Source organism: Bufo bufo, chromosome 5, assembly GCF_905171765.1.
Source record: "Bufo bufo chromosome 5, aBufBuf1.1, whole genome shotgun sequence".
Taxonomy (NCBI): domain Eukaryota; kingdom Metazoa; phylum Chordata; class Amphibia; order Anura; family Bufonidae; genus Bufo; species Bufo bufo.
Window position 1 is genome coordinate 206554229 of NC_053393.1, and position 13308 is coordinate 206567536.

At 42.2% G+C, this 13308-nt stretch overlaps 1 protein-coding gene across 1 annotated transcript in view; it reads left to right on the plus strand.

Moving 5' to 3' along the window:
• NPHP3 (nephrocystin 3) overlaps positions 1-12168 on the plus strand; it is a 72954-nt gene extending 60786 nt beyond the window's left edge. Inside the window, exons 22-28 of the mRNA XM_040433273.1 lie at positions 92-333; positions 889-964; positions 4866-4993; positions 6003-6243; positions 7798-7923; positions 9444-9559; positions 10951-12168. Coding sequence (XP_040289207.1) covers positions 92-333; positions 889-964; positions 4866-4993; positions 6003-6243; positions 7798-7923; positions 9444-9559; positions 10951-11125 — 1104 coding nt within the window. The 3' untranslated portion in view covers positions 11126-12168. The remainder of the gene's footprint in view (positions 1-91; positions 334-888; positions 965-4865; positions 4994-6002; positions 6244-7797; positions 7924-9443; positions 9560-10950) is intronic.
• The last annotated feature ends 1140 nt before the right edge of the window (positions 12169-13308 follow it).

Here is a 13308-nt window from a genome sequence, read left to right on the forward strand (position 1 = left end):
CTCTGCCAGCTCTCCAGTCTTCGTTAGATGTGATGTTCTATATTGTTGCTCTCTTGCATGCTGTATTACTTACTTTTGTTTTAATGTATAGGCCGTGACACCTCTCCAGCGATCATTAGAGATCAGAGAGACTGTCCTCGATCCGGATCACCCCAGTGTGGCTCAGTCTCTGCACCAGCTGGCAGGGGTCTATGTGCAATCCAAGAAATTTGGAAATGCGGAACAGCTTTATAAACAGGCTCTAGAAATAAGTGAGAATGCCTATGGCAGTGAACACCTGAGAGTAGCCTGGGAGCTTGAGGCGTTAGCTGTGTTGTACCAGAAGCAGAACAAGTAAGAAAGCGGAGTAATAAACCCAACATACGCATGCAACTAAAGACATCACGCACTTCTACTAACAAACACGTGCATGCATTAATATAGTGTAGAAATCAATAGGTGAACAGTGATGTCCAGTTCGCATTGTTCGCCCGCGAACACATGCAGGCTGCCATCTTTTCTCACAAGTCCGGCGAGGCACAGGTAAGCCCTTACCTGTGCCGCGAGCCGGTCTGAAACAAATGCGGTCAGCGGGAGCAGGCAGTTTCCGAGAACAGCCCGATGAAGGCCCCCGGCGGCTGTTCTCGAAACTGCCTGCTCCCGGTGACCGCATTTGATTTCAGAACGGCTCGCGGCACAGGTAAGGGCTTACCTGTGCCTCGCCGGACTTGTGAGAAAAGATGGCAGCCCGCATGTGTTCGCATGTGAACTGGCCATCACTGTAGCTGAACAGATTGACCTCAAAACCTGGATCTAACTATCTTATCTCCAGTTCCCCTCCCAGTGCAGCAGCCATTTTATTGAAGCCATTGTAATGTGAGCCTTGTCTGATTATTCTGTTTTGTACAGGTATGAGCAAGCTGAACAACTGAGGAAAAGATCATTCAAAATTCGACAGAAGGCCGCAAGAAGGAAAGGGAGCGTGGTAATGCTACCATTCATCTTCATGACACTGGCTGACTCTAGGCAGTTACTTTACATTAGATATTGATTATAGAGGGATTTCAAGTTAGAATTACTTGTTTTACTCCGGTATAAAAGATTTTTAAAAGCTTTGTCAATCATCTGGAAAAGAACAATTCACAATGGGGAGATTTATCAAACTAGTGTAAAGATGAAAAGTGGTTTAGTTGGCCATAGCAACCAATCAGATTCCATCTTTCATTTTCCAAAGGAGCTCTGAAAATGAAAGGCAAAATCTAATTGGTTGCTATTGGCAATTTGGCCAGCTTTCCTTTACACCACTTTTAATAAATCTCCCCCAATCTATATATGGTCTGAAAGTGTGTGTTTTTGTGCACCTTTATTGTATAAGATTGCAACATCCATAAGAAGGTCAGTGCTCCACATTCTGTGATGGCCTGGGAAATAAAGGGGTTGTCCAATCCCATAACCCCATTTTTTTTTTTTTTTTTTTTTTTTACAAATAGCTTACAATGATTTAAAATAACTAAAGGAGTAGCACTTCGCTAATCTTCTGGAGCACCCATGGCTATTTTTCCCTGGTCTCACCCTCCAGTCTCAGTTCACCTTGCTCCAGCAATGATGTGTTGACACAACATGCAGCCACAGATGCCTAGTGTTGCTAGGGATTGGCTGCAGCAGTTAAGTGTCAGCAACCTACATCATCACTGGAGCTCAGTAAATGGAGACCGGCAAGGGACCAGGGAAGCATCGCCATGTGACCAGCAGAGGATTCATAAGATTATTATTACTCTTTCTGTTATTATATACCATTGTAAGCTGTTTGTAAAAAAAAATATGTCGTATGTTGGAATGGACCAACCCTTTTAAATGAAAACCTTTGAAACTGTTCTACCGTGAATTCTGAGTCCCGGGAATAAGATAAACTTGACTCAGTCTAGGAGAACAAGAAGTGATAAAGACATGTACAGACAAAATCACTTACAGTTGCAAGAAAAAGTATGTGAACCCTTTGGAATGATATGGATTTCTGCACAAATTGGTCATAAAATGTGATCTGATCTTCATCTAAGTCACAACAATAGACAATCACAGTCTGCTTAAACTAATAACACACAAAGAATTAAATGTTACCATGATTTTATTGAACACACCATGTAAACATTCACAGTGCAGGTGGGAAAAGTATGTGAACCCTTGGATTTAATAACTGGTTGAACCTCATTTGGCAGCAATAACTTCAACCAAATGTTTCCTGTAGTTGCAGATCAGACGTGCACAACGGTCAGGAATAATTCTTGACCATTCCTCTTTACAGAACTGTTTCAGTTCAGCAATATTCTCGGGATGTCTGGTGTGAATCGTTTTCTTGAGGTCATGCCACAGCATCTCAATCGGGTTGAGGTCAGGACTCTGACTGGGCCACTCCAGAAGGCGTATTTTCTTCTGTTTAAGCCATTCTGTTGTTGATTTACTTCTATGCTTTGGGTCGTTGTCCTGTTGCAACACCCATCTTCTGTTGAGCTTCAGCTGGTGGACCAATGGCCTTAAGTTCTCCTGCAAAATGTCTTGATAAACTTGGGAATTCATTTTTCCTTGATGATAGCAATCCGTCCAGGCCCTGATGCAGCAAAGCAGCCCCAAACCATGATGCCCCCACCACCATACTTCACAGTTGGCATGTGGTTTTGATGTTGGTGTGCTGTGCCTCTTTTTCTCCACACATAGTGTTGTGTGTTTTTTCCAAACAACTCAACTTTGGTTTTATCTGTCCGCAGAATATTTTGCCAGTACTGCTGTGGAACATCCAAGTGCCCTTGTGCAAACTTTAAACGTGCAGCAATGTTCGCTAACAGGGATGTTAGCATATGCCAGAGACTTTTGTAAGTCTTTAGCTGACACTCTAGGATTCTTGTTTCTTGTTCACCTCATTGAGCAGTCTGCGCTGTGCTCTTGCAGTCATCTTTACAGGAAGGCCACTCCTAGGGAGAGTAGCAGCAGTGCTGAACTTTCTCCATTTATAGACAATTTGTCTTACCGTGGACTGATGAACAGCAAGGCTTTTGGAGATACTTTTATAACCCTTTCCAGCTTTATGCAAGTCAACAATTCTTAATCGTAGGTCTTCTGAGAGCTCTTTTGTGCGAGGCATCATTCACATCAGGCAATGCTTCTTGTGAAAGGCAAACCCAGAACTGGTGTGTGTTTTTTATACAATCTCATTGATTGGACTCCAGTTGGCTGACACCTCACTCCAATTAGCTCTTGGAGATGTCATTAGTCTAGGGGTTCACATACTTTTTCCACCTGCACTGTGAATGTTTACATGGTGTGTTCAATAAAAACATGGTAACATTTAATTCTTTGTGTGTTATTAGTTTAAAGGGCTTCTGTCACCCCACTAAACATTTTTTTTTTTTTTTTTGTGTACTTATAATCCTTATACTACGATTTATCCATACATAATGTGATTAATCATTTTGGTTCAGTAGATTCTGCTAAAAACGTACTTTTATAATATGTAAATTACCTGTCTACCAGCAAGTAGGGCGGCTACTTGCTGGTAGCAGCCGCATCCTCCTATCATAATGATGCTCCCTCCGCATGTTGATTGACAGGGCCAGCGAACAGGATCTTTCTCTGCTGGCCCTGTTTGCATTCAAAATCTGGCGCCTGCGCCATACCTGTCTTCAGTTGGCGCAGGCGCACTGAGAGGAGAGCGCTCGCACGGCCGCTCCTTCCTCAAAGCGCCTGCGCCGGGTGTAGATGTGACGTCATCGGCACAGGCGCATTGAGGATGGAGCGGCCGAGCGAGCGACCACCTCTCAGTGCGCCTGCGCAGATTGAATACCGTTACGGCGCAGGCGCCAGATTTTAAATGCAAACAGGGCCAGCAGAGAAAGATCCTGTTCGCTGGCCCTGTCAATCAACATGCGGAGGGGGCGTCATTATGATAGGAGGATGCGGCTGCTACCAGCAAGTAGCCGCCCCACTTGCTGGTAGACAGGTAATTTACATATTATAAAAGTACGTTTTTAGCAGAATTTACTGAACCAAAATGATTAATCACATTATGTATGGATAAATCGCAGTATAAGGATTATAAGTACACAAAAAAAAAACTGTTTAGTGGGGTGACAGAAGCCCTTTAAGCTGACTGTGATTGTCTATTGTTGTGACTTAGATGAAGATCCATATCATTCCAAAGGGTTCACATACTTTTTCTTGCAACTGTACATAGTAAAAGCAATCTCTCTGATCTGTGTTCACTGGGCAGGCTCCTGTTGGCTTTCCTGGCGGCCACAGTCGCATAGCCGATGTTTCTGTCAACTGTCGTAGCAGGACACAGCCCCATAGCCCACAACCAGTCATGATGGAATACAAGAGAGGTAGTCTCAGACAACCTTCCATACAAATACTTCATTGGAGCTTAAATCTCTTTTTTCTATGCCTAGAACTTTATTGTTTAGTGCCTTCTGGCTCCTCTGAGATGCTTCCAGTGTCCAGTATGCATGACCATTGAACTCATCACTTAGGAATGCGGCTTACACAGATCGTTGGCAGTGTCGGATGTTTGTCTCCCGCCAATCTGATAATGATGAATTATCCTGAGGATAGGTCAATATCTGGAAATCGGACAACCCATTTAAATTACCTTTACAATAACAATACTGGAATATCTTTTCTTTGAACTCTGCATTGAGCAATTCCTAGGTTATTCCTCCTGGAAACGTGAATAAATCCACAACTGATCGTTGACATTACAAAGGAGCGTGTCCCCACACATAACAATGATAGTTCAGAAAACCTGATGCTGATTTATTTCATGGGGAATACAAGTAACTTGTAAAACAAGTGCTTCCCCTTTTCTGGAATCTCATGGCTGTCTTTTTTTCTGTTAGTATGGGTTTGCTCTGTTAAAGCGTCGTGCGCTTCAGCTGGAGGAACTAACACTGGGCAAAGACACTTCAGATAACGCAAGAACCCTGAACGAACTGGGAGTTTTATATTATTTGCAGAACAACCTAGAGTGAGTATAACTTGTATACCTTTTGTGTATGTTGTAGTCTCTCGTCTTCATTTCTTATAGAGGTTTGACTATTGTGTCATTAACTTTGTCACATAGGGACTGATTATTTTTTCATTAATTTAATTTATCATGGTTGGAAAACCAGCTGAGATGAGAAAACTAGAACATCTATCTTGATATTAAAATACTGGTTCAGAAAACCATTACAATGCCTGTTAAACTGCCCTTTTAGCTTGGGGAATACATGATTAATTACATTTATTTTAGTTGCATTATTTTATAATATTTGGCAGTGTTGAACATTCTAGTATGTAATAATTCACGCTGTTCTTATCTCCACTGGATCTAAAAATTTGCCACATGCCATTTGACCTGTTGGTATGCTTTTGCATTAATGGAAACCCATATAGGCGCTGGGAGAACACTGAAATTCCATGCCGATGTTGCTTCTGCTCATATGCTGAACCTGGACCACTGACAAATTCCATGTAGCTTGACCTTTACAGCGCCTATAGTTGTCTATGGATGAGGGTTATAGACTGTATTAATATGGTTTCCTTGTAGTTAAATGGGTTTTCCAAGATTGTTTTTACCGATGACCTACTGGATAGATCATCAGTATCTGATCGATGGGGGTCTGACACTTGAATGGGGCTGATCTACAATACAAAGCACAGCTGCTATACAATGTACGGCGCTGTGCTTGGTAAGCTGTGAAAAGGCAGCGGTGCCTTCTCAAAACAGCTGATCAGCAGGGTTCCCGGGTGTCGGACCCCCACCGATCAGATATTTATGACCTATGCAAAGGATTGGTTATCAGTAAAAAAAAAATCTTGGAAAACCCTTTTAACCTGCTTTAGGTGAATTGAGGTTCAGCACAGAAGCAGCTAATGTATGTATATTAGGGACTTACATATATCTCAGTTCTCTAATAGGTTACTACAATCCAGAGGTAAGGTACTGTTGCGGTTATTAATATCTCTTTGTTTTGTATTTTTTATCTTTCTAGAACAGCAGAAATGTTTCTTAAGCGCTCCTTGGAAATGAGGGAACGCGTGCTTGGTCCAGAACATCCGGACTGTGCTCAGTCTTTAAATAATCTAGCAGCTCTCTATAATGAGAAGAAGCAGTATGACAAAGCAGAGGAACTGTATGAGAGAGCGTTAGACATCAGGAGGAGGGCGCTATCTCCAGACCACCCTTCACTGGCCTATACTGTGAAGCATCTTGCTGTGCTCCACAAAAGAAAGGTATAGTCTGTGTTCCGAGGACTTCATTGTAATCGGTTATGGACCGTGGCAATCAAAGGGTTAACAGCGGAGATTGCAGCCTCCTTTGCCCCCGGCTGTAAACCAGGAGCTTGCTGTAAAAACCAAGGCTGTTAGTAACAGCCGGTTCTTAGAGCAGGATGCAGCACCAAAAGGTGACGCTGCAGACTGAGGACCTGCAATGGTGGTCAAACCTTAAAGACTATGTACACCTTCTAAGGCAATTTTTTTTGTTGACTGCATATTACTAATTTGTGGCTGAAAATCATTTTTCAATTGGCCTTTATTAAAAATATTGAGCTGTTCTGTCAAAAAGGGTTAACTGTTTTTCTAGCTGTGTGATTGGTACTTTTACTTTCACTTTGTGCAGTCATCTAATAACCCTTATCTCTAAATTACTAAAAGGTTGTAAACACTTATCTAAGCCGCATTCTTATCCGTAAGATGAGAACTGAGCTATAATAAGTGTTTATAATGTCAGAGAGCAGAGATAAGGAGTCCGCCTGCTCCCCAGATGACGCAAAAGACAGAAAATCCACAAGCTGCCACTACAGCATGTCAGCTCTGTACAGAAAAAAGGATGCCATATTTCTAATAAAGACCAATTGAAAAAAATATTTTTAGGTCAAAATGATGACAATTCAATAATTTTTAAAAATTGCCCCCAAAGGTGTACAAAGCCTTTAAATGGTTTCCAAAGATGGATGGCATGTTTTTACTACAGGCTTGGGTTTTTCTGTTGCTTATCCAATGAAGTATGGTGCAGATATCTTGCTCAGTGCTTGCTGGCCTCTATATAAATGCTAACTCTTTATTGTATTTCATTTTATTGCATATTGGTAATGTACTCCTCTTGTACAGTCAGCCGGTGGTTTGGTGCCTTATACTTTCTGACTGAAGAAATTGGGACCCTCGCTAGTAGAGTTGGCTACACACAAAAAATCACTGTGAGCTATCTTCAACTTCATCCCCATAATTGCAAGCTCAGTGGCAAAATCGGCATGTTGTTTACTATAAAGGGATTGAGATGAGCAGCTAACAGACACCCATGGTGCCGCTTATATCCTGACAAAACAATGGGCCAAATTGAGTAATCCTAAAGATGGAGTAAACTTAGACAGGCTGTCTAGACCTGCACCAGATTTATCACAGAGGCTCAGGCCGGATGATGAATGTGGTGCAGGGATAGACACTTTTATCTAGCTGTATACCAACTATTGGTTGGCTTACTGTAGGACATCTCTTTACGCTAGAACTCTGGCACAATTTTGGCATAAAATGGGGCATCATAGGCCCCACCCCTATCCCACAAAGCTCCATCTCCTTACCGATACGCACGCCCCTTGTCGAAAATGTCAGAAAAAAAGTGTACAAACCGTAGATACACCAAATGGCTCCAATTTACGCCACTTGATTTTTGGTGCAGGGACATGAAACAAGTTAAGGTTTACCTTGTCTTAAAGATTTCAAATTTTTACATGAAACTGTAATCATTTATTGTTCATTAGGTTTCTACATATTTTTTTATTTCCCTAGGGGAAGCTTGATAAGGCGGTGCCTCTTTATGAGCTGGCTGTGGAAATCCGTCAGAAGTCATTTGGCCCAAAACACCCCAGTGTTGCTACTGCGTTGGTGAATCTTGCAGTATTGTACTGTCAAATGGTAAGGCTTTTGTGGTTTCCTGGTAGACTACTTATAGAAGACCTGTCATCTCTCCTGACATGTCCGTTTCTGAAATGTCTCCTTGAAATAACAATTCGATCTGATGCTGATGGTCTCTGTGTTGTTCCTTTCCTTTTTTATTCCTTTTGGAAATGTATGGTTAAATTGACAAACTGGGTGATGCTATTCCCCTTGTTAGAGGAACTTGTCTCCCAATTATTTTGTGTCAAGCCCTTTAAACAAAAACCAAGTGACTTGTGTGGCATCCATTGCTGCATATTATTGACCTGACATTGGCCTGTGTAAATTTAGGACAAGATGCGATATGCAATGTACTTAAAATGTACCTAAACGTTCCACTGACATTTTTTTAAAGTGTTATAAAAATTATTTTTAGGGTTTTTCCAATATACTTCATTTATTTATTTTCAAATTTTACCACCAAAAGAGACCCCTGAAGTTCAGGCCTCCTGAGATGCTATTCTCTTTTGGTGGTAAAGCTAGAATATAAATAAAGTATATTGGAAAAATTATTTTTAGGGCGTTTCTAACACTTTCAAAAAGTTTTAGTTGAATGTTTAGGTACACTTAACATTTTTATGTAGGTTATAACTACCTATAAACTTTAAAATAGTGTTCAAAGAAACATATGCTTTTCCAGACATCAGGCCATTTTATGCAGTAGAACACACTGTTATGTTACATGTATAAAGTGTTTGTCGCCGGGGCTGCTTGCTCTTGTTTTTTTTCTACTGCTATATAGGTAAGCGACCCTCTGGTTCAAGAAATAAGTTGGAAAATTAACTGGATGGACATGGCGCTTTGCTTTTTCTCTTTTAGGCTGGTTTCACTGGAGTGTCTGCGAGAGCGCCTTCCTGACCTACGTAGCAGTGATATGATTGCATAGCATCATATTGATTTATAATGCTATGGATCCCTTAACAGTTCTGGGATGTATTGTATAGCACTTACAGCATTATGTCAGTGTTATACAATACATTCCAGAACTCTAAGGGTTATATAGCATCATAAATCATTATAGAGCTACATAGGTCAGGAGCTCTCGCAGACATACACTCTGCCAGCTCACGGGCTCTTCTTCTGCCATTCAAGATGGCCACACCACTTCTCAGACTACGTGATGAACATTGTGCCTTTGGTAGCCCAAGTCACTTCCTGCTTGTCCAGCCCTGCTCTTGGATTGGTCAGCACCGCTCACATGAGCAGTGCTGGCCAATCCGAGGGCGGGCAGGAAGTTTCTTGGACTACCAAATGCGCAGTCTGAGTGGTGCAGCCACTTTACATGGCAAAAGAGGAGCCTGGGAATTGGCAGATCTTCAGCTGAGAAGATGAAAAGCAGGGAAACATGTTCTAGGCATTTCCCAGTTAATGTGAATTTTATTTTATTTTTTTCTTGAACCGGACTGTCACCTTAACAATGTCGGCACACTATAAATAATTTTTTAATTACATAAGGCTCCATATACTGTGTATTATGTTACTTGTTTTCATGATTTCAGAAAAAACAAGTGGAAGCGTTACCTCTATATGAGCGTGCCATGAAGATTTATGAAGACAGCCTTGGTCGAATGCACCCCAGAGTTGGAGAAACCCTGAAAAACCTTGCTTTATTAAGGTAGTGTCATCTGTTAGATCTGATGAGATGGAAAATGACTTTAGTCCAGCATCCTGTGATCAAGGTATAATGTAGATAATTAGTGCTTTTGTCACTTTTGGGTCATATGCTCATAAGGACATCCACTGTTAGGGCAGTGGACTTCATAGAGTGAGTCATGATGGAAAGCCGCTCTGTAGGGCCTCATGCACACGGCTGTGGTCGTATTGTGGCCCGCAAACAGCAGCTCCGCAATATGCGGGCACCGGCCGTGTGCTCCCCGCATCAGGGATATGCGGACGCATTCACTTGAATGGGTCTCAATCCGTCCCGGCCGCCGCACGGACGTTGCCCATGCATTATGCACGGAACAGCCGCACAACAGCCGTGTGCATGAAGCCTAAGAGTAGCCCCAGCCGTCACAGACCTGTCCTGTCCATGCATCCAATACATGCAATACGGAATTTCCAAACATTTCTATGGCCAGATGTGGCCTCCTACAGCAGTAACTACTAATTGTCAGAGGTTAGAGATGCAGGACCCATGTTAATCAGCTAGCTTCTACTTAAAGGGGTATTTCGGTAAAGTAACTTAATTTTAGAAAAACTGCATTAAGGCTGCAAGCTGTGACCCAACCAGAACCCATACCTACACATATAATCAGAGTTTTAATTTACCTTGCAATCCATTTGTCTAGCTCCTGTGTGAGCCTGCAGCACACTGAGTGTATGATGGCGCCTGATCTTCCCTCACAGAACTACAATCCCCACAATCCCTAGCTTTCCTGCTGTAAGTGTTGATGTTTACTGATTGGCTGCCTGATATACAGTCCGGCCACGCCCTCTCAGTAATCAGCAGCACACTAACACGCCCTTTGTTTCACAAGACATTTAGCTACAGAAACATACTGAGCATGCTCGACCTAACAAAGGCTCAGAACTACAGGTCGATGCCATGGTAATTTATGAGGAAATTACTACTGAAATGGTAAATATCATATATTTATATTAGGTAATTATTGGTGATGAATTAGCCTAAAACATAAGTTATATTTTTGGTAACCAGAATAAGAAGCTGTTCCCTCCTCCATTTATAAAGCACATCTTATAAACAGTAGTAATTCTCTTACTGGGCCATATAGTGCATATCTTTCAAATATCGAGCACCTTGCAGAAGTTCATTTTGTGGTATAAACTGGGTCTCTTGCCTTCTATGTGGAACATGACAAATCTGAAGGAGATTTTCATTTAGGACTATGAAGGGCTGTATTTACTAAAAGGCTTGCCATCTTGAAGAACAGTGTCTACCACCATGACTTGTTGTTGGATAAAGCCTTTCCCTAGTATGGTTATTGGTTTGGTTATAACCTCAGTCACATAAAAAATATAAGTTGATTTCCTTATGTTTAACAGGTATGAAGAAGGGGATTTTGAAAAAGCAGCTGAGCTTTATAAAAGAGCAATGGAAATCAAAGAAGCAGACACATCTGTATTAGGCGCAAAGGCTCCTTCTGGCCATTCTTCTAGTGGAGGAGACACCTACAGCCTCAGGAATACCTTACCAGTGAATGCATTCACTGAACCATGAGATCACTATCACCTAGAAAGGTAGATGATCTGAAACACAAGCCTGACCTCATCATCATCGGCACTACAGACATCAGCTATGCATCTCAGTTTCTATTATGTCCCAAGGACCATCCTGTATCATTTCTTCAGTGCCTTCAAATCACACAATCAGTATTTGAATGGAGCCTTTCATCACAAGGAATTGTGTGTGTGTGTGTGTGTAGACTTGAACCGAAGAAAATATTTCAGTGTCTGCCATGTAATGGTTTTTAGCAAATCCTAATATAAGCCAGGTTTCATGGTTATAAGAGAGCGAGGCATTTCCTTCTGAAGGGTTCTGATGTTCTGTTGGAGGTAGGACATTCTTTCCTGGGGAAGATACATCCAAGCCAGGTTTTCTGTGGGGGAAGAAGAGAGGGTGGACAATGGTGTTTTATCACCAAACCAAGTTGGGGTATTCAGAATGATTTGAAGGCTATCCAGGTTTGGGGCAGGACTGTGGCAACTTGAGGAGTGGTTGCCAGGAAAGATGGTAGAATTGCAAACTAAGTGACAAGACTGGATTCAACCTTGGTAAGTCAGGCATCTTGGGATGTGGAGGTTTGTGTCCTTGATGCCCTTTGATGTGAGGAATTAGCCTTGCTCCTTGGAGACATTTACTGTCCTCAATGGCTCTATCCAAAAGCAAAAGCACCTATACATAAGGGTTGAAATGCTTTAGGCCCAGCCCAGGATAGGCCAAACTATTCCATCTTTTAAGACACAGCAAAAAGGATGGATTAGAATTCTTAGAACCTTTCTCCCAAAAGAACAGGAACAATTACTCCTTGAAAAAGAGAGTACATAATTTATAGCATATGGGATATTTTTCCTTATATTATGTAACTGAACTGCTGCAGAAACTCTTTTTGAAGAAGAAATAGTAAGCCAGAGATTAGACAAGATTAACATGACCTACTTAAAGGGTTTCTGTCGCCCCAATTTTCGCTATTAAACAGGCTGACATTGTAGAAGTGAAAATGTCACCTGAATTTAACTCTGCATTTCTTTTATTTAAGTATGCCCCCGTTTTCGTGTAATTTTAACTTTTATTATATGCAAATGAGCCTCTAGGAGCAGGGGGGGCATTGCACCTGCTCCTAGAGGCTCCATTCGCCAACCTCATTTTCATGCCCTTCTGTCTTGATTGACAGGGCCAGGCCAGCGTTGGTTCTCCTGCTAGCCCCGTCTGCTGGCTTTCTCACTGCGCCTGTACCGAATACTGAACGAGAGGGAACAGGCGCGAGATTTACACGGCAGCCGGGGCTAGCAGGAGAACCAACGCTGGCCTGGCCCTGTCAATCAAGACAGAAGGGCGTGGAAAGGAGGTTGGCGAACGGAGCCTTTAGGAGCAGGTGCAACGCCCCCCTTGCTCCTAGAGGCTCATTTGCATATAATAAAAGTTAAAATTACACGAAAACGGGGGCATACTTAAGTAAAAGAAATGCAGAGTTAAATTCAGGTGACATTTTCACATCTATAATGTCAGCCTGTTTAATAGCGAAAATTGGGGTGACAGAAACCCTTTAAAGGGGTTTTCCGACTTTTTTATTTATACTGATTACCTAACCTCTGGATAGTTCATCAGTATGTGATTGATGGGGGTCTGACACCCGGGATCCCCACTGATCAGCTGTTTCAGACCCTAGACCAGTGACGACACCATCATCAGTCATGTGGCCTCGGCTCAGCTCAGTCCTATTCAAGTAAATGGGGCTGGGCTGAAATACCAAGCACAGCCGCTATACAATGTACAGCTTTGTGCTTGGTAAGCTGTGAAAAAAACAGTGCCAATCAGATACTGTAGACCTATTCTGAGGTATTATTTGAGGTATATTCGCACACTGCAAACATTAAAAAATTCTGAGACTGAAAAATCCATTCCATACATCTGAATGAGGCTGGTAGTGGATATCTGTAAGCCCTATTCAGATGAGCAAGAACAGGAAGGTTACAGAATCTGTCACCTGTAAATCTACCCGTACAGTGCCAGGCACAATGTGTCTGTGATGCCAGAACACCCCCTCCTTCATGGTCAGTCATAACTCTCTATTTGGAGGACCTCTCACATGTTCCCTTCAGTGGTGCAGTCTTCTTTTCTCATTACATATGAGCGGCCCTTAGTCTTAGGGCTCTTTCAGACTAGCGTGTGCAGTCCGGAAA